Source organism: Apteryx mantelli, chromosome 19 (genome assembly GCF_036417845.1).
Source record: "Apteryx mantelli isolate bAptMan1 chromosome 19, bAptMan1.hap1, whole genome shotgun sequence".
NCBI lineage: Eukaryota > Metazoa > Chordata > Aves > Apterygiformes > Apterygidae > Apteryx > Apteryx mantelli.
This window is the reverse complement of record NC_089996.1, coordinates 17726868-17745799: the sequence shown is the minus strand read 5'-3', so window position 1 is coordinate 17745799 and position 18932 is coordinate 17726868. Positions and strand designations below refer to the sequence as shown.

Here is an 18932-nt window from a genome sequence, read left to right as displayed (position 1 = left end):
TTCCGCTTCCGGTCGCGCGCCGCCGCCAGACCGCATCCGACAGGTGAAGCCCTTAAAGGGCCCGCGGCCCACTGCCTGCCCCCCTGCCGCCGGCGGGCGGGACCGCGCCGCATCACTGGCCGCAGGGCCCGGCCGCGCCCCGGCTTCCCCGCCGGCCCGGCCCGGCCCCCGCCCCCCGCCGCCAGCGCGGCCAGGGCTCCCCTCCGCCGGCCCCGGGGGTGGCGGGGCCCGGCGCGCCGTGACCGCTGCCGGGCGCCGGCGGCCGGCGGCCGCGGGGTCCCCGGGGGCCACCCGCCGGCGCCGCCGCCCGCCCGCCCGTGGAGCCATGTGGCGGCGGCGCCGCGCGGCGGGGGCCGGCGGGGCTGCAGCATGAGCGGCCCCTGCCTGGGGCTGCGCAGGGCCTGCGTGCTGCTCTCCGTCACCGCCGCCGCCCTGCTGCTGCTGCTGCTGCCGCTGCCGCGGGCGCGGCCCCCCGCCGCGCCCCGCCGCCGCCCGCCGCCCGCCGCCGCCCCCAGCGCGCCGCCGCCCGCCGCGGCGCAGCGGGGCGGCGGCGGCGGGGCTGCCGGGCGCCGCGGGGGGCAGTGGCGGGGGCGCCTTGCCCGCTCGCCGCCGGCCCCGCGGAGGGGCCGCCTTGGGCCGCCCGGCGGCCTTGCCGGAGAGGGCCTGGAGCTGAAGGACATCTTCATCGCGGTGAAGACTACGAGGAAGTATCACAGATCGCGGCTGGACTTGCTCTTCCAGACGTGGATCTCCCGGGCCAAGGGACAGGTGAGGGCTCCCGTGGAGCCGGGGCGGCCGCCGGGCCTCTCCTCTCCTCGCCTCTCCGCCTTCCCCGCGGCCCCGGCTTCTGCGCCGAGCGTTTCCCTGCGTGCGCTGAAGGCATCTCTCCTTGTACGATTGAGGAAAACAAGGTTATCCAGATAGTTAATCTGAACGTATTTCTGAAAAAAGAGGTTGTTGCTGGTTCGTGTAGACCAATTTCTTGCTATTTGGGATCACTGGTCCTATTGGAAACCGTTTGCTGAATTTTGTATGAGAGAGGAAAACAGTAAGTGATAATGGAAGTTCTCCGGGGCTGATAAGCCTGAGCCAGTACTTTGGACAAAATAGTTCAGTGATTGAGTTTTCTATAGAAAAAACACAGAATCGGTTTCCTTGTTTGAGATTTTCATTGCATTTAAGCATATTAATGCGGTCCTGTCCAGCAGTTGGGGCAGGATACTGTTGCCACCTGACACTTTCCATCCTGACTTTCTTTTCTTCTAACTTGCTTAATAATTGTGGAATGACTCCTAGCCAGAGAAAGGAGATGAAGTTGCAGAGGGATATATTGCCAAAACCACTGTCTTTCCTAATTGGAAAATAGTTATCTGTACCCTGAGATGAGGAGAGTAAAATCTTGGATGCTTTGCTGGAACGGCTTTCTTTGTTTTGGTTTGCAGGGCAGAATCTTGTCAAATAAGGCAAAAGCAAAAGTTTCTGTTTTTTTTCCCCTCTCTCTATGAAACAAATTAATGAGATAAAATACTCATAATTCTGACTTGGAACTGAGCAAAGTTGAAATTAGCTTTCAAAATCCTCAGAAAGGAAAACACCTTCTCCGCCCCCCCCCCCCTTATTTTTTGTCTTCCACAGACATTTATATTCACTGACTGGGAGGATCGGGAACTACGCCTAAAAGCAGGTGAGCTGTGTTGCTTAGATGCATGCTGTTCCCTAAAAGGCTGTATTTCATGCGGTGCAAGCAATTAGGGAAGTTAAGGTGAAAGCTTTCACAGGAGAAAATGCTGTTTTTATTTACCTTGTGGACAAGATCCCTGGAACTTCCTGAATGCTGTTCACCAGGTTCACCTTTGCACCTATTTCCTTCCTGTTAATAAGCTTCAGTCTATCTGGTCAAAAGTTATATTAGGCATTTTCTTTGCAAATTGTCACATGGTACTAGTTATGTGCCCTGCACTCTAAACACATTTTCATGTACTCGGCAGTTGCATGCCATATGGACAACCCATGAGCCCTGCCTGACCCATAGTCTACTCTACACATGTGCACCATATGCACTTCGGATGTAGACTTCTAGTGCCAAATGTGTCCTTTGTCTTTTTTGGGCTGCACATGCATCCCAAACCTGACAGGCTGACCTTTATTTCCTAGGGGATCACATGATCAACACCAACTGCTCTGCTGTCCATACCCGGCAAGCTCTCTGCTGCAAGATGTCTGTGGAATATGATAAATTCCTAGAATCCGGGCAAAAGTAGGTGAAATACATTGTTCTGTTTGTTCTATTTCTTACAGTTCTGTCTTCACAGGAAACTTCAGGATTCTTCTCTGCTCCAGTAAGGAAGGTAGCATTAGCTAAAACCTGGTGATAAGCATAGGGAGGAAGGGAGCACAGCAGGAGACAAGTGTCATCTGAAAGGCAATGAGGATGATAACCTAGAGGGGGTTATTTGTTTCAGCTTCTTTCCAGAATTAGGATCTGTTGGTGTTTTCAGATTCCAAGCTCTGTTATCCAGGACAGTGGGAAATGCTTTCTGCTCCAAGCCTGAAAGACTAAGACTCAACTCTAAACCTGTAACTCAGTTCTTTAACACTGCTCCATAGTAACTTTCTTCTTTTTGTTTGAAGATGGTTTTGCCATGTGGATGATGATAACTATGTGAATCCACGGACTCTCCTGCGTCTCTTATCTGCCTTCTCGCACAGCCAGGATGTTTATGTGGGGCGACCAAGTCTGGACCACCCCATTGAAGCAGCTGACCACGTTCAAAGTGATGGATCAGTAAGCATGCTTTGTAATTAGGCTGAGAGACATCCTGACCTTTCAAGCTTTTAAAAGCCTTGACAGTTCATAGGATCCCCTATAAAAACAGCTGACTTAATCTGCAAGCAATGAATCTGGTATTAGTCACTGTCAGAGACAGTCTACTTGCTTAAATGGACCTTTGCTCTGATCTCACATGTGCTGCTTATGTACAACAGAGTTGTCTCCTGGGTGAATATCTTTCTCTTTCTTTGCTCATGTATGCTTGTGCTCTCCCTCACACTAAGGTGAGGAGGCCCCCCTCTCCCTTGCTTCGACTCTTTCTTTTCCGTTAGTAGTGTGGGGTGGGGTTTTTTTGTTGCTGTTTTTTAGAGCAGTGTCACATTGGTATCATCTTGAACCAACCTCAGATGGGTGACAAAGGCATGCTGGTCATTTTAAGGCATTTCCAATACTGAGTGGTCACTGGGTTTCCAGGAAGTGGAAGCAAACATGTCTCAATCAGAAGCTAAAGGACAAGTTCTTACCCTGTCCCCTATACTGACAGGCCTAAAGATAAATCTGCTCTCCAGAAAGTCAGTTCTAAAGCAGCTTGTTAGGGAAAACTCTGCACAACAAAATAGTCTCCTTGGACTTGGAGCCAAGCAACTAACTGAGTGCCTTTGATTTCTTAAGGAAGAATGAGCTGGCTGTGACCCTTGGCTAGAATAACCAGGGGACAGCTGGAGCTGGGTGGGAGTGGGACTACAGTTTCCCATTTTCATGTCTGCTCCATCAGTTGTGTTAACTTGATAGTTCACCTGGTGTCAGTTCCAGAATGGAGTTTCCTTTGAGAGAACAGCCAGCTGGGCTTTCAGCAACCTAAAAAAATAGGGTTAATATGTAGTCTTGTTCTGATTCAAGTGCAGTATCTGATATCCTGTAGGGACTGTAGTTCCCCTCCCTGTCCAGCCAAATGGGGAAAAGTTGATTATCAGTAACTCGTACGTGTTTTTCTTGCTGCTCTTTGGAAGACAACTGTGAAATTCTGGTTTGCCACGGGTGGAGCAGGGTTCTGTATCAGCAGAGGTCTTGCCCTGAAGATGAGTCCCTGGGCCAGGTAAACACTGCTCATAGCTGAGCTCCACTGATACATGTTTGGTACAATTTAAAGTGTATTTGATCATGTCTCCTATACTCCGTCTTACAGCCTAGGTAATTTCATCAGTACCGCAGAAAGAGTGCGTCTTCCCGATGACTGCACTATTGGCTACATCATTGAAGGGCTACTGGAGGTGAAGCTGTTGCACAGCCCATTGTTCCATTCACATCTGGAAAATCTGCAGAGACTACAAGGCGAGTCTGTGCTGCAACAGGTAGGGTTAAGCTTCATGTCCTGTCCTTATGTTATACCTCAGTCTGATTGGAAAGAATGCTCTCTATAGACACAGCACTTTTAGCAAAAAAGGATGTCTACATAGTTGCTCAGAGCTGTGTCCCGTCTGACTCCTTCATTCAGGTAACTAGCACGCTTCCTTCCTAGTCAATTAGGTCATATAGCTGTCCCTTCCTCTGGTCATTTCCGCTACATTTAGAAGGAGACAGGGAGAACTGTGTGTAGGCTAATCTTTATTTTTCATGAGCTACAGTAGCAGCAGGTGTAGAAAGAGGCAACATTTACAGTTTGCCTGTTATGTGAGAAAGTACTTGTATCTTGTACCTTGTACCTAACAAAGCCTCAGTCTTAATTCATGCCATATTAGTATTGCATCTGTAGCATGTACCACCTCTAACTAGGATATGGTTCAATGTTTGATCATATTTAGAATGACTTGTCTAGATCTCAAGAAAATAAGCTTCTCAAGAAACTTAATCAGTGTTCTTGGCGAAAATCACATGCTTTTCTTTTATTAATTGCTCGTGTACCTTTTCACTAACGAACAGTAGATGGAGCTATAAGGCTATCCAGAAGCTTTGTCTGATGGTTATTTATTGGCATCGTGAACAAACGAGTGACATTGTCCCTATGTGCTTATGTTTTCCTGGCAATTTTATTACGCAGCAGAAATGTACGTTTGGGGCCAAATTCCTGCATGATGTAACCTCTCTCATGTTAGTGAAGTTACTGTAGGCCAAATACCGCTTTTTGTCGATGATCGCTTTTTCTCTAAGACTGTAATAGCTAATCCAAAATCTGGGAGTTCTACAATTTGACAGAAAACAGAAGTCTTATACCTTGCACCTGCAGACTTCTTAATACAGTGTTTCTTTGGAAGAATAGCACTGAATTGGAATTCCAGAGTTCTAAATTTTGTTGCCAAGTTTGTCATATGGTAGTCATTAGCATGCCACCTAATATCCAAGTGTTTCTGTTTTCCCTCTATGCTAAGACACTACTACTTGCAGACTTCGGACAATGTCTGGTGAGGATGAACGTATGGGGGTTTTTTAGTTAAGGTACAGATACTTGCAGGATTGGTGCTACTGTGAAGTTTACAAATGTAACTGCCCTTATCCTTCAGGGTAATGCAACTTTCAGCTCTTCTGTTTATTCTCCCAGATCTCCTTTGAATGAGCAGTGGTTTACTTTGATAGCTACCATTCAATGCCAATATTGCTTATGTCAAAAAAACTCACTATCTTTCAAATGTAATCTACCATTCAGATCAGACAGGATCTCTGGAGTCTTTCTTCATACCTCAGTAATAATCCTGCCTTCCCCCCACTCAGTTATTCTGTTTGTGTTACAGTTTCTGAATATTTGCCTTTCCAGGTAACCCTAAGTTATGGGGACCCTGAGAACAAACACAATGTTGTGAGCGTGGGAGGAGTGTTTGGCCTGCAGCAAGATCCAACCCGGTGAGTGTCTGCTTCCAGAACAAGATCTCCCTGCCCTGTTTATGTTTATCAACTGCAAGATGATCAAATCCACTGATGGGGGTTATTTTCTCATGCTAGCTCTTATCAGTGTGCCAAAGACAGGTAGAACCACTTTCTCAGCTCTATTACAGCTGCACGTTCAATGCTAATATGTTCCTAGTCTGGAGAATTCCAATCTCATATTGTTTCTTTTTTTTTTCTTCACAGATTTAAATCTGTCCACTGTCTTCTCTATCCTGACACTATTTGGTGCCCCACTAAGAAGATATCTTAATCTTTGACCAATTGTTGGCACTTGTATCTTACCTACTTTGCTTAAGACAGCAGTTGTGATGAATTTTTTTTTTTTTCTGGGAGGAAGACAAACAGAAATACCTACAAAGGAGGGAGACAGACTGTATTTACAAAAGCAAGACTTTGATCAGATAATTATGGCAAAAAGGTGTGGTTTGTTCACCTGCTGCCTGGGACATTCCAGAAGAAAAAAGTTTTCTACTCCTTGCTCTTTGGTCCCTGTGTCTATCATGTGAATCTGTGCAGCATTGTTACTGTTATGGGCTTTTAGAGGCAGTTGTCTTAAAGCTGGAGTGCTGTAGCAGACTGTAGTCCCCATGGTGACGAGAGGTGTAGGGGAAGAGTTTTCACTTGTCTTTCTTGGGAACAGAATTATTTAAGAGCTTCTGTGGCCTGACATATTAAATTGTCTCTGCCTGTGGGCCAGAACAGGGTCTGTTTGTAAACACCAGGAATCCTAGAATTGCTGGGGTAAACAAGGCTGAAAGCCTTTGCTGTGGAGAAACCCTGTGTAGGGGTAAGCTGGCTCAGGACCACATAGGAATTGCTTACAGTGCATGTTCTCCCCAGTAGTCCGTGAATGTACCTCCCATGGAGGTGATGTCAGACTTGGCTCTCTTACCAGGTGAATGGTAGTGGCTGTTGATTATGATGGTGGTCTGCCAGGTCCAAAGGTGGCTTAGACTATTCCCTTGATATTTGATACTGAAGAAATATTTGTCAGACTAGATGGTAATCGTTTCTTCTGCTTTGCCCACAGCAGGTTATCTGAGCTAGAGCATGCTCATTGGTTGATTAAACACTCTGTTTTTGAAGTCCTGCTGTATCCTTTGCTGTCTGTGAAGGAAGAGGAACGCTAGATAGCTGTAATGCCCCGAGGAAATTTTTAATGATGTGTGATTTGAGGACCTCTAATTGTATGACTGTGGTTCCCCCACTTCAGCTTCTTAAGTGAATCTTTTGAGGTCTAGGTCTGTGTTTACTTTTACTCTACATTTTAATGTTTCAATAAATACTTCATGCAATCAATAAAAGACTGCACAGTTGCACAAAAGCAGAAGTTCAATGCTGCTGCTGCTTTTTTAAATAAAGTAAGTTTTGAAAGTGGAAAGAAAGGGGGCTCCATATGTTTACATTTCTGTTAGCTTGAACTTGGCCATGTGCACTCCCTACCTGACATGGTGAAGAACCACATTAAGTTAGTTTTGCTAAACCACTGTTTATTCTCACAGACTTTTCACAAAATACTTGCTGGTTACTAGCCTTAAGGTCTGAGGCAAAATTAAGGGAAGAACAACAGAATGATATTGTTAATCACAGTTCCAGGTTGCACAGCTAAAATGTCAACCTAGCAGGTTTTGGGTTTCTAAACTGCTGTGCCTAGCTGTACTGTGGGCTTCAGCTAGTTGCTTAACTTCCTGCCACTTGAAAAGTGGAATAATATAGGTACACACCTGCAGTGTATTCAGGTGTGAAGCTTAGCAGAGGTGTCAGCTTTCTAGAAGATACTGTTCCCTGCACTCAGTATTTTTACCCATGTTAACATGAACCTTTTAGCATTTAACTGGGCACATTCTCCTCCCTGTGTGGTTTTAGTTAATTCCACTGAGGAGTAAACAGACTCCTACTTGCTACAATCCTGGAACCAACTCTTAAATTTCTTCTCTCCTTCATCCCTAGCAAGGCAGTGCAAATACTGTTCTTTGACCATGAGAATGATCTGATTCACTGCAGCACTTATTCCAATGTCAGAGTCCAGCTAGCACAGTGACTATTTCATAACAGGTACATGCGTAACACTGACAGTCTGTTACAGAGGATAGAGTAGGACTTGCGGAATAGTTGGCTATGGGATGTTCTGCCTGTGGGATGTTCTACCTCTCCATTAGGTCTGCTCACTAGAACTGAGGTGTCCTGTGGTTTTATAATTTGTCATTAATAGCTGTGGAGATTCCTGGTATCCATATAAATACCACTGCTTTTTAAAACATTTGTTAGGTTCTTGTTTTCAACCTCCTACAGCAGAAAGCTGTAAAGCTTCATGAGCTCTTAAGTTTATCCCCAGACATAAATTTTGAACTCTTTTCTGTTGGAGTTCCTCTTCCACTGAGAGCAGCTTCTTGTCAGATACTGCAGACAGTGTGGAACAAGTAGTAATCATTGCTGCAAACTGCAGTTCAAAACCAACACCACTTCATACTGATGGCAGCAAAACTGAATTGTAGAAGTTTCACACTGTGTATTCACTAATCATCTTAAATTTAGTATGTTGCCTGTTTGGCATACCTAATGCTCATAGGGTGTTTATTAAGCTGAAAAGGGACCACGTTCTTTGGCATGGCAATACAGAGCTGTTCAATGTGTTCAAGCTTCTTTTAAGACTTCGAAGTGTTGACAATACAGTAGGCTTTATGGATATATCAGGATGGAGCTTTTCAATTAAACTAATGTCTCATACACAAAATGATTCTATACAATAAATATTTACATATGTGAAAAGCTGTGTTTTCTGTTGTGTTTCTTTACCATAAACAGACAATAAGACCTGTACTGCAGAAAATGGAAGCCTCTGTCAGACTTTGTGCCAAGTATACTTGGGTGTGCTTAAGAAGGAATATGGGTGAGAAGAAGCCTTGCAGCTGATGATGATACCAGAGTAAAGTAAAATAAGTGGAATAAGGAATAAATTAACTAACTGTTGTAAATCTATCTCAGCACATACTAAACATGCCACAGCAGCTCTGAGAGTCCTCAGAAAGCAATAGCTGAATCATGCAGTATTACAAGCAGACCTCTGCATCTATCACTGAAGCATGTTAATAGGCTGCATAATTGTCCTTGGTGCTCCACTGCTGCACAGTGCCAGCACTGCAAAGCAGGGGAAAGCTGGAGCTGCCTCCCTCACTATCATCAGAACTAAGTTATGATGCAGTAGCTTATCATTTTTGACTGCTTAACTATTTCTAGTCTGTTTGCTTCTGTTGTACCTTGGAGCACGCTGCTGTTGTCACAGGGGTGCTGCATGAGAAATCCTGTGTGCCTAATACCTCAGGCACGTGGATCCTGCATCTGTGCAGCTGATTTCCTAGGCATTGATGATTAGTCCAGGGCAGTTCACAAACTTCATCAGCAACTTCCAGTTATGAGGTGAAGCAGATCCTTGCACTGTCTCATAAAAAGCCTGTTTTTTCTGTGGCCTCTCACTATGGTGCTTTAGCGAGAACCAGAGCCAAAAAAGTGAGCTCTGGGTGCCTGTCTCCTGGTAGGGGAGCCCGGAGGTGGCCTCGGCGGGGGCACCCCCCCTCTCTGGGGATGGGGCTGCAGCGACCGGGCCCGGCTCTGCCCTTCTCGCGGGCGGCTCGGACCCGCCGGGCCCGTCGCGGGGTGGTGGCTCCGCCGGACCCGGGTGCTGCAGGCTCGGCCGTTCCCAGGGCGCGGGCCGCTTCCCCCCCCCCCCCCCCCGGCCGGGCCCGCTCCACACCCCCCCCTCGGCGGGCCGGGAGCGGCGGCGGGCCGGGGGACGCCGGGGGTCAGATCCCGCCGCCCCGGGCCCCAGAGCCGCCCCCGCCCCGGCGCTGCCAGGCCCCGGCGCCGCCCCGGCCCCGGGCACGCCCAGGCCGCAGCCCGCCCGCAGCATGGAGCCGCAGCTCGGCTTCCGCGGCCGCCGGGCCCTGGTGACTGGGGCCGGCAAAGGTGACCGGGCCGGGCCGGGTTCGGGGGCCGGGTCGGGGGCCGGGCCGGGGCTGACGCCGTCTCCCCGCAGGGATCGGGCGCGCCGTGGCCGCGGCGCTGAGCAGGGCCGGGGCCCGCGTGACCGCGCTGAGCCGCACTGCGGCCGACCTGGAGAGCCTGGCGCAGGAGGTACCGGCCGGCGCCCGGGACCCCCCGGACGGTCCCGGCGCGGGACACCCTCTGGGCCCCCCCCCCCCCGGACGGTCCCGGCGCGGGACACCCTCTGCCCTCCCCCCCCCCCGGACGGTCCCGGGCCTGGAATGCGCCGCCCCCGGGACAGGCCCTCCCCCCCCCCGGCTAATCCTGTTCCCAGACACAGCCCTTCCCCCCCCCCCCCGGGACAGTGATGGTCCGGGGCAGCCCCCATCCCCGTCCCCCCCCCCCCCCCCCCCGGTCCCGCTGAGACCACCCTTGCCGCAGTGTCCCGGCATCGAGCCCCTGTGCCTGGACCTGGCCGACTGGGAGGCCACGGAGGCGGCGCTGCGCACGGCGGGGCCCTTCGAGCTGCTGGTGAACAACGCGGCCGTTGCACTGCTGCAGCCCTTCCTGGAGGTGACCCGCGAGGCCCTGGACCGGTGAGTGCCGCCGTCCCGCACGGCCGGAGTGGTGCCCCTGGCCTCTGCTCCGCCTTGCACCAGTGGCGGAGAGGTGTTCTGTGCTGATCTTTAGCAAAACAGTGAACACACACAAAATTTGTGACAAAGCTTTCCAGAAATTGGTATCTGTTATGAAGGAAAGTACCTGGTGAGTAGGCACCAGTGTCTCTCTCACACACACTTCTGGATTGCCTTTAATATTCACTTTCTCAGTGGTTTATTGTTACTGGTTTTGACTGCTTTTCTTTACTATACTTCAAGTAATCACCTTTTACCCTGTTTTTAAACATCAGAAAGAGCTAAGTGAAGCACTGAGCCTATTTCATGCTGTTACTGAGTAGCCAGAACCTTGCAGCTTCACCTCTTACACTGCAAGGCCCCTCTAGCCAACCTGGCTGGAAGAGAAGAGTGCCTTTTGCTGTTAACTAAGCTATTTACCCAGATCTCCCAGGCTAGCGCTGACCCAGTCCCTCCTATATTGAAACACAATTGTTGATAACACAATTCAGCTAGAGAAGACAAAGCTAGGTAAAGGAGTATAAGACAGTGTGGAAAATTAAAAATTATTTTCTTCAAAAACAAAATGTCATTTGTAAAAAGAGCCCCAGTTGGGTGTGAGCTTTATGCTACGGGATATGGTGAATCTGAGAAGATGGATCATGCTTTGTCCCTTCATTAAAAATGGCAAATGTGTGGCTATATTAAAGAATTGATTGATTTGTAGCTAGATTATAAAATGCACAGGTTCTACTTAGATCATTGTGTAGAACGGGCTTGTGACAACCTGACTAAGGAAGGCTTATATGGCAAATACAAGAAATGCTGTTTCTACACATCATATAGCAGATTTATTTGTTGCTTTAAAGCCTTGTGAAGGTTTGATTAGCCTAAGAGGAGACACTGGCTCAGGCCCAGGCCTCTCTGTTTAAACTTTAATGAAGGTACTAGATCAGTCTGCCAAAGAACACAGTCCTGCTAGAAATAATGTGAAGAAGCAGACTGCACCTTTCCCTCTGCACAGGGGAAGAGGTCACTAAATAGCTTACTTGTGATGACTGGTTATTGCTGAAAGTGAGTGTAATCAGTCTTACTAGCCAGTCAGCCTGGCATTTCTATCTATGTTCTAGAGTTTCACCCAGTGTTTCCAAGGTTCTAGCAGCACTTGTCCTCTCTCGCCTCCCAAAAACAATTCCTCTCTGGCCTGGGCTGCAACTGCTTTGTAACTTTTTGATTTGATTTATTTGTAGGTCTCTTGATGTGAATCTTCGGTCTGTGCTTCATGTTTCCCAGGTGAGGAGGAATTATGACTACAGTTATCTCAGTGAGCAACAGTGACTAAGTTGTTTGGCAGAGTGGACATAAGTCTCTACTGGAGGCAAAAGGGACTGTAACCCAAAGTTAAACCTGACAATTTGTGCATATTGTCCCTTCACTCTCTTGCTTTGTCTCTCTCTCTCATTTTAGAAAGTGTGAGGCCTCTAAGACTTATTTCCTCTTGATATTTTTGGCTTTCTTGTCTACTGTAATATCCCAGGAAGATTCCCACTGAACAGAAGGGTGATTTCTCCCTCTCTGATTCTGGCATCCCTTTGTTTCCAGATTGTTGCTCGGCAGATGATTGCACAAGGGGTGCCAGGTGCAATTGTAAACGTCTCTAGCCAGGCATCTCAGCGTGCTCTGCGGGATCATGCCGTCTACTGTAAGTGTGTGTAGCTTTAACACTGCCTCTCTTATCTTTGACTAGCTGGAGACTCACAGCCACCCAGGTGCTGGCTGCCAATTCTGGGCAGAGTGAAATATCTGTGTGATCCAGATCAAGTGCTATACACTTAAATGCCTCTTGTTTTTCCTTTCTATTGAAGGTTCTACAAAAAGTGCTTTGGATATGCTGAGCAAGGTAATGGCAATGGAGCTGGGACCCCACAAGGTAGGATTCTTTCTGAGAGAAAGAACAGTGTGGAAGCTGAACAAGCACGAGTAGTTCCTCTCAGAGCAGTCTGGTTACATGGTGTGTTTGTTGTTCTTGGTCTCAGATTAGGGTGAACACTGTGAACCCCACAGTGGTTATGACTGACATGGGGAGAATTAACTGGAGTGACCCTCAGAAATCTGCTGCCATGATTAATCGGATTCCGCTGGGAAAGTTTGCAGGTCAGTGGTATAGATTTGTTACCAGGCTCGGCTCTTTGTCATAGCCAAGCTTTCCCCCTAATTGACATCACAACCAGAGGTAACTTGCTTATTTTGCGGGCAAAGTCACAACTCTGTTGAGTGGCTGTAGTTGAATTCATGAATCACTTAATGTGAACAGGCAAGACAACCTATCTCTCCTCTTCTAGAACCCTCTCAGTTTAGGACAAGTGGAATGCACTTACTCTACTATTCATAAATATGATTGAGTGGCAGGGGGAAAGTGCGTAGGTGCTTGCTGTGAACTAAGTATCTATCATGTGATTGCAACAAGGACTTTTGGATGTCCAGCTCTTATTCAGGCTACCCAGCTCTCATCCGGGCTGCCCTGTGTATCAAACCAAGTACAGCCAGGAGGCAGAGATTCTTCCCTGCTTCAATTACATTTAGAGGCCAAAACATACCTTTTGGGATGCTTTCTCTTTCTAGTACCATTTCAGGGGTGCATCAGATGTTGTCTGTTTGATTCCAGAGGTGGATGATGTCGTGAACAGCATTCTCTTCCTGCTCAGTGACAAGAGTGCTATGACAACTGGCAGCTCATTGATGGTTGATGGGGGATTTCTTGTCTCCTAAGATGACACCTGCATTTCACACCTGGCCTTAATTTTCATACTAATACTGCATAGATGTAAACTGGATGGAAAACAGTAAGTGGCACAGACCCCATGTTGCAGGAGAAGAGGGGCAGCAGGGCTGGAACCTGTATGAGAAGTGAGGCAGAAAATTACCCTTAGGAGGCTTCTATATAATAAAGCTCACATACGCCGTCATGGAGAATGTTTATTGCACCAAATAAGGTTTTATCTTTTCACTCTACATGATGATTAGAAACTGGACCTGTCTTTGTTCCAACCCTCTCCCCCCACAACCCTTTGGAAGCTCTCCCTGTTCCATCCAAATCCATAGAGTCCACCTTCACTTTCAGTGGGAAGGGAAGGGAGAAGCTAGCAGACTCCTCATTGCTTCCTTCACTGTCTTTAGTAGAAAAAAACAAAACAGAGGCAACAACCGCAGCCCTGCTCTGCAGAGACTGGATTGTGGGGGGGAGGCCCTGCTAAAGACTGATGAGGAGGGAGCAGCACCACGCTGTCCTATGGTGTGCGCACATTAAAAGGCAAATACATCGACTGCACAGGGCTGTTTCACTCACTGAGTTTGGTTAGTACCCAATAAAGCACCTAATGATTAGTTCTTCAGCTTTGCATCTCATTTATTTTTGACCCCTTCAAGAGCTGTTTTTGATTCCTGTAACAGTCTCAGGCACATATCTGCTTGAGCACCGATTTATTAGCCACAGCAGGCTGGGCAAGGAGACCCTACTACTCTCCTAGCTGCTCTTGTCATTCAACACCATTTATATCAGCTTCTTCCCCACTCCCACAAGGATCTTCACCACCTGTTTCACCCTGCAGGTATAAAACAGGTGTTTCCAACACAGGATGGATGTCTCAGCTCTTTCAGCTTGGAGTTCAGGAGAGTCACAACAGCCTGTTGCCCCAAGGAGCTACCTTGCCTTCCCCACTGTACCTCCCCTGAGGGCTCCACAGCCCCCCAGCTAGTCTCCTGCCCCCACTGCCCCTTCACATCAACACTGACGTTAAATCAAAGAGACATTTAAAAAACACTGACTTCGTACATGATGAAGGGCCCTACACATCCCAGCCCCCTCCAGAAACACTCAGCTAATACGCAATCTGTCAGAGGACAGCAACATGCTGAGCCAGCACCTAGGCCACAGCCCTCAGAACACGGTGCACTTTTTGCCAGGCTTCTTCACAGGCGGTGGGCAGAGCACAGCCCGGATGGCTTCATCAAACACCGTCTTCAAGCCCCGCTGCGTCAAGGCAGAGCACTCGAGGTACTTTACCGACCCTAGGGGAAAGAGAGCTCCAGCTCAACCACTCCAGTCCTACCAGGTAATAATGTCCCTCACCCAGTCAAAAAAACAAACAAATAAACAAAAAACCCTCAACCCCCTAGGGATTTGCCAGCACATTTGACTCACCAATCTCCCGAGCCATGGCCAAACCTTGGGGGTAGGTGATAGGGGCCAGTTTCTTATCACGTAGCCTTTCAATGGTGTCCTTATCATCCCTTAAGTCCAGCTTGGTGCCCACCAGAATGATAGGTGTATTTGGGCAATGGTGTCGGACCTCAGGGTACCACTGAAACAGAGAGGCCAGATGAGAACAGTAGCTATGGGAGGAGATGCAGCCACACAGATGCTTTTACTATTAGGAGCAAGGTTTTTAGTAATATCTGTCATGCTGGCAACACTTGAACAGGATACTTCTGCCTACAGTTCTGAATATGCTCTGTGAAAAGAGACTGGTGTAGATGTAATAATGAAGGCACAGAGACAGGGAATCATGACAGACAGTATCAGCCAGCTCAGCACACGCTGATTCCCTTAACTCCATTTTAGCTTCTAGGACATCCCATCCCTTATCTTCTTTAAGGCTCAGATTCCAAAAGGCAAAGACTTAGCCAAAGAACTCATTAATACAAGTAGGCCCTTCTCAAACCCTACAGACTATGAACTTCCCTCTCAAAAAATGAGTGCTATAGATTATGGCATTGTAAGTGTGATGCTGAGTGGGACATGGGACTTCACTGGTTCCTCCCTTCTACTGCTTCCCTTGGCAGGAGAACACATTACCTTGGCTCTGACATTCTCAAAGGAGGCTGGACTCACAAGGGAGAAGCAGATCAAGAAAACATCCTGTGGGGAAACAAGAGTCAGTCATGTGGAAAGGAACAGCTAGAGATAATGGAGGGAGGGTGGAAAGGGAGCTTTACAGAGGACAACCTCCTCTCACCAACGAGGACCGTGGTTGTAATAAACTGTTCCCCATTAAGGGGACAAAAATAATTCACAGAGAGGAGAGATGGACTTTGGGTATATGACTTCATCTTGATGCACAATACTGGGCTCTACATGTTAAGAGCCTGTGGCCACAAATACCTTAACTGTGGTATGCTCTTCACACCTAATGGTGAGGACAGCAATCACTACAGGCAGGGAAACACTACCAGTGCAGCCCAATAGTGAGCTGTGCCATTGAGAGAAAATGGGAATGTAGAACATTGTTTGGCTGCATAGAAGCCCCACTACATTCCTTGCACCAGACCCTGCCAATGGCATGTGTCACTGTTCAAACACCATTACAATGTAGGGACTAGAATGGGATGATCTGCTGGGAGAATTTCAGCTGTGATCCTCCTTAAACAATCAGAATTTTGGCTGCAGCTGCAGAAACTTAGACTTTCCTTAAAGGAAAGAAGCCTGCTTACAATCTGGCTGTCCTTGGGAGCTGCCCTGTCCCCAACAGGGAACAGTTACAAGTCAGTCCAAGCCCAGCACTCACCGTCTGTGGATAAGAAAGAGGCCGCAGTCGGTCATAGTCCTCTTGTCCTGCTGTATCCCAGAGACCTAGGTTCACTGGCTTTCCATCTACCATGACATTGGCAGAATAGTTATCAAACCTGCCAACAAAGAATCCTCATCAGTGAAAATCCTGTTATGACCCACATGTGACTTATATGAAATCCATGGGGGTGGTGAATCAGGAGGGGACACTGTGGAATACAGTTCCAGTGGGGGGGGTGCCCTGCCCTCCACACACACACAGTCATACCAATGGCATCGTCCTCACATGTGCAGTTCATAGCCTTCTCTCCACCTACAAAGTCAACTTTTACACACATATGCATACTGAGCAAAGAGTGACTTAAGCCCAGGGCCACTACTCACACAGTGGGGATGTATTCTCCAGGAAAGGCATTCGTGGTGTAACTGATCAGCAAGCAGGTCTTCCCTACAGCTCTGCAGAGGATGAGAGTGACAAGCATAAAGAAGGGTACAGCAGGAAGCAATGAGGCAGGAAAACTTACTCTTTCCCTTACCCCAAAAAGGGTTTAGGCAAAAAGTTAATGTGCGAGGAAACAGATCTGTAGCAGGCTAGAATTCTCTATCTGTCAGGGATAAGGCCTGAACTCACCATATGCACCTTGCCTGAGCACACACCTGACCCTGTTCTCTTCCACTTCCTTTCCCCACTCCTTCAGCCTCAGCAAAGAACTAGGCAAAACATATTTGTTCCAGGAACCAAAAGAGGGGGAATAAATCAGGGTTCTGTGCTGGGCTCGCTGTTGCTCAACACATCCAAAATAATCTAGCAAAATAGGTAAACAGTGAGGTAAAAAAATTAGCAATAACTCAGCATTATGCAAGCTCCTCAGATATAGGAATTCAATGACAATAAACACAAAGGGAAAAAACAGGTACACATAAACAAAAACGAACTTTAAATTGAGTACTATCACTTTGGAGAGAGATTTTGGCATCAGTGTAGATCACCAAAAATATCAGCCCAGGATTTGCTGAACGTAGGTGGGATTGGTGCACCCAGTGGTGGCAGCTGGCATGGGCTGGACCTGGCTGACAACAGAGTTAGCATATGAACTTTAGTTAACCCTATAGGATAAGGGAGCAGCTTAGTTATAAGAATAGAGGAGTACCATGAGTATAAAAAAACTATCACTGTGAAAGTTGTGAACTGTGGAGAACTTTCCAGAGGAGCAGACTGTGAGCATCAGCAACAGGGACAGCTGGCTGTTAGGTGCTTGAGTGAATCTGAATGGGCCAGCTGAGAATCAGGTATTCTCTACCCAGTTCTGTAACTGAAATAACATGGGCAGAAACCCCAGGGCACCCCATGGTCCTGCAGCAGGACTACACATAGCACAGCTGGAACCACTGCACTAATTCATCCGTATTTTCCCCTGGATTGTATATCCTCTCCTATGGAAAAGGGCAGTTGTGTAAGGAACCACTATGCTGATCTGCCCAACTTTTCTCCTGCACCATATCCTCTCTCCCACAGAACAGGGAAGTCGTGTAAATCATAAAAGTTGCATGTATCTGTGATTAAAGCATTTTGGTAGCTGAGTTCATTTAGTCTCTGCACTGCTAATTTGGTCTTAAACTAGGACATCTGTATGCAAACCTTCAGCTGAAGTCCTTGCTATGGTGATTGGAAAAGCAAACAGAATATTAGGAAATATTAGGAAGTATGTACAGGACAAGCTAGGAAAAGTTACTAAGCACAATAAATCTACTGCATGCCCGCATCCTGAACACAGATGTGCTCTCAGAAAGAATCATGTAGAAAAAGCCTAGAGAAAACAGCAAGAAGGATGACAAGAGGCACATGGTCAGGTCAGAAACAGCAACATACTTCACCTCGGGACACAGACAATAAAAGGAGATTTGAGAGAAGCCTGTGAACATCATGATTTTTAGTGAGGTCACTGTGACAAATCATCCTTGTATGATGAGAAATAAGGGAACATTTAAAACCACAGAAAAGAAGGTATTTGTTTTCTACACACTACACCATTTGACTTTAAACTCACTTGTGTTAAGGGCTGAAGACCGAGTTCCTAAACTAAAGAGGGGACGGGGCGCGCTCAGTGAGACCTGATGTTCCCGCCGGCCGGGGGAGCGCCGGGGCCGGCGCCGCTGGGCCTGGCCTGGCCTGGCCTCGCCGCCCCGCTGCCGGCGGCCCCGGAGCGCTGGGCCCGCCGCCGGGCCGCCTCGTGCCTCGCGCCCCGGAGGAGAGGGCGGCCCCGGCCCGCCGAGAGCCCGCCTCGCCGCCGCGCTCCGGCCAGGCCCGCCCGCCCGCCGCAGGCCGCGCCCGGGGCCGCGCCTCCCCGCCGCGGGGCCGCTCGGCCGCGCCGGGCCGCGGGGCGGAGCGGGGCCGCGCCGGGCCCTGCCGCCCTCAGCGCCGCCGGGAGGCGAGGCCGCGCCGCCTTTGTCCGCGCCGCCGCCGCACTCACCCGTCGCCCACCACCACACACTTGATCGCCTGCATCTGCACGCGATGGCGGCGCCTCCGCGACTCCGCCGCAGTGACGGACCCGGCGCCGGGCGGGGCGGGGCGGGGCCGAGCCGAGCCGAGCCCTGCGGCGGGGGCGGGGCCCGCAGCGCAGCGCAGCCCCGCCCCCGCCGAGGGCTGCTCCGCCCGGGGGAAGGGGGGTGGCGCTCGGCCCGGCCCGGCCGCCCCTCGGCTACCCGCAGCCCTCGTGGCATGTGCCAGCGGCTCGACAAGAAGCGTCGGACCAGTTTGCCAAGGGCTTTGAAAGAGAAACGCAGAGTGCTCACATAGACCAGTCTTATCCTGCCCCATCTGCATCATTCCCTCCAAATCCTTCAGTGCTCCAGCCATTGCTTCCTCCTCCTAGCAGCTGAGGAACAAACCATGGGTGAACGGCAAGTTACTTGTATGCTGCCTTTTGAAAGAGAACAACAGGTGCTGCTTAGAAACTTGAAGAGGTGGTCCACACACCATATGACCACTTCCCTCCAGGGTGAAGAAGATTTAAACTCTGGTTGCATTTCAGCTTGCATCATGCACCACACTGCAGATTTCACCATCCACCTCCCTGCAGAAGTTTCATCCTACCATGCTGAGAAGCAAAGATGCAGC

At 49.0% G+C, this 18932-nt stretch overlaps 3 protein-coding genes across 5 annotated transcripts; 2 read left to right on the top strand and 1 right to left on the bottom strand.

The window, feature by feature from the left end:
• The first annotated feature begins 369 nt into the window (after positions 1-369).
• Positions 370-8507, top strand: RFNG (RFNG O-fucosylpeptide 3-beta-N-acetylglucosaminyltransferase). 2 transcript variants are annotated; one of them, XM_067308306.1, is made up of 8 exons: positions 370-768; positions 1636-1684; positions 2155-2257; positions 2632-2785; positions 3781-3866; positions 3957-4122; positions 5520-5605; positions 8456-8507. In XM_067308306.1, exons 1-8 carry the CDS (start codon positions 370-372, stop codon positions 8460-8462), a joined length of 1050 nt encoding a protein of 349 aa, XP_067164407.1. In that variant the 3' UTR covers positions 8463-8507. The 2 variants fall into 2 exon arrangements, with proteins under 2 accessions (XP_067164407.1, XP_013801236.2); XM_013945782.2 differs by lacking the exon at positions 8456-8507 and adding an exon at positions 5834-8419.
• Positions 8508-9517: 1010 nt separating this feature from the next.
• Positions 9518-13637, top strand: DCXR (dicarbonyl and L-xylulose reductase). Its single transcript, XM_067308649.1, has 8 exons — positions 9518-9613; positions 9684-9781; positions 10073-10227; positions 11496-11538; positions 11848-11947; positions 12111-12175; positions 12282-12399; positions 12911-13637. Exons 1-8 carry the CDS (start codon positions 9556-9558, stop codon positions 13012-13014), a joined length of 741 nt encoding a protein of 246 aa, XP_067164750.1. The 5' UTR covers positions 9518-9555; the 3' UTR covers positions 13015-13637.
• Positions 13204-18370, bottom strand: RAC3 (Rac family small GTPase 3). Of its 2 annotated transcripts, XM_067308650.1 has the most exons (6): positions 18283-18370; positions 16196-16267; positions 15810-15927; positions 15101-15163; positions 14447-14606; positions 13204-14313 (listed from the first exon to the last, which is right to left on the bottom strand). In XM_067308650.1, the coding sequence occupies exons 1-6, from the start codon at positions 18315-18317 to the stop codon at positions 14183-14185; spliced, it is 579 nt and encodes a 192-aa protein (XP_067164751.1). In that variant the 5' UTR covers positions 18318-18370; the 3' UTR covers positions 13204-14182. The 2 variants fall into 2 exon arrangements, with proteins under 2 accessions (XP_067164751.1, XP_067164752.1); XM_067308651.1 differs by lacking the exon at positions 16196-16267.
• Positions 18371-18932: the final 562 nt, after the last annotated feature.

Bases quoted from the DNA above. Each gene is read 5' to 3' on its own strand.
- RFNG (XM_013945782.2), top strand. From the start codon at position 370: ATGAGCGGCCCCTGCCTGGGGCTGCGCAGGGCCTGCGTGCTGCTCTCC. The intron at 769-1,635 runs GTGAGGGCTCCC...TGTCTTCCACAG, and splicing joins TCTCCCGGGCCAAGGGACAG to ACATTTATATTCACTGACTG. The intron at 1,685-2,154 runs GTGAGCTGTGTT...TTTATTTCCTAG, and splicing joins GGAACTACGCCTAAAAGCAG to GGGATCACATGATCAACACC.
- DCXR (XM_067308649.1), top strand. From the start codon at position 9,556: ATGGAGCCGCAGCTCGGCTTCCGCGGCCGCCGGGCCCTGGTGACTGGG. The intron at 9,782-10,072 runs GTACCGGCCGGC...CCCTTGCCGCAG, and splicing joins TGGAGAGCCTGGCGCAGGAG to TGTCCCGGCATCGAGCCCCT. The intron at 11,539-11,847 runs GTGAGGAGGAAT...CTTTGTTTCCAG, and splicing joins CTGTGCTTCATGTTTCCCAG to ATTGTTGCTCGGCAGATGAT.
- RAC3 (XM_067308650.1), bottom strand. From the start codon at position 18,317: ATGCAGGCGATCAAGTGTGTGGTGGTGGGCGACGG. The intron at 16,268-18,282 runs GTGAGTGCGGCG...CATCCTCTGCAG, and splicing joins TGTGTGGTGGTGGGCGACGG to AGCTGTAGGGAAGACCTGCT. The intron at 15,928-16,195 runs GTGAGTAGTGGC...CTTTGTTGGCAG, and splicing joins GGAGAATACATCCCCACTGT to GTTTGATAACTATTCTGCCA.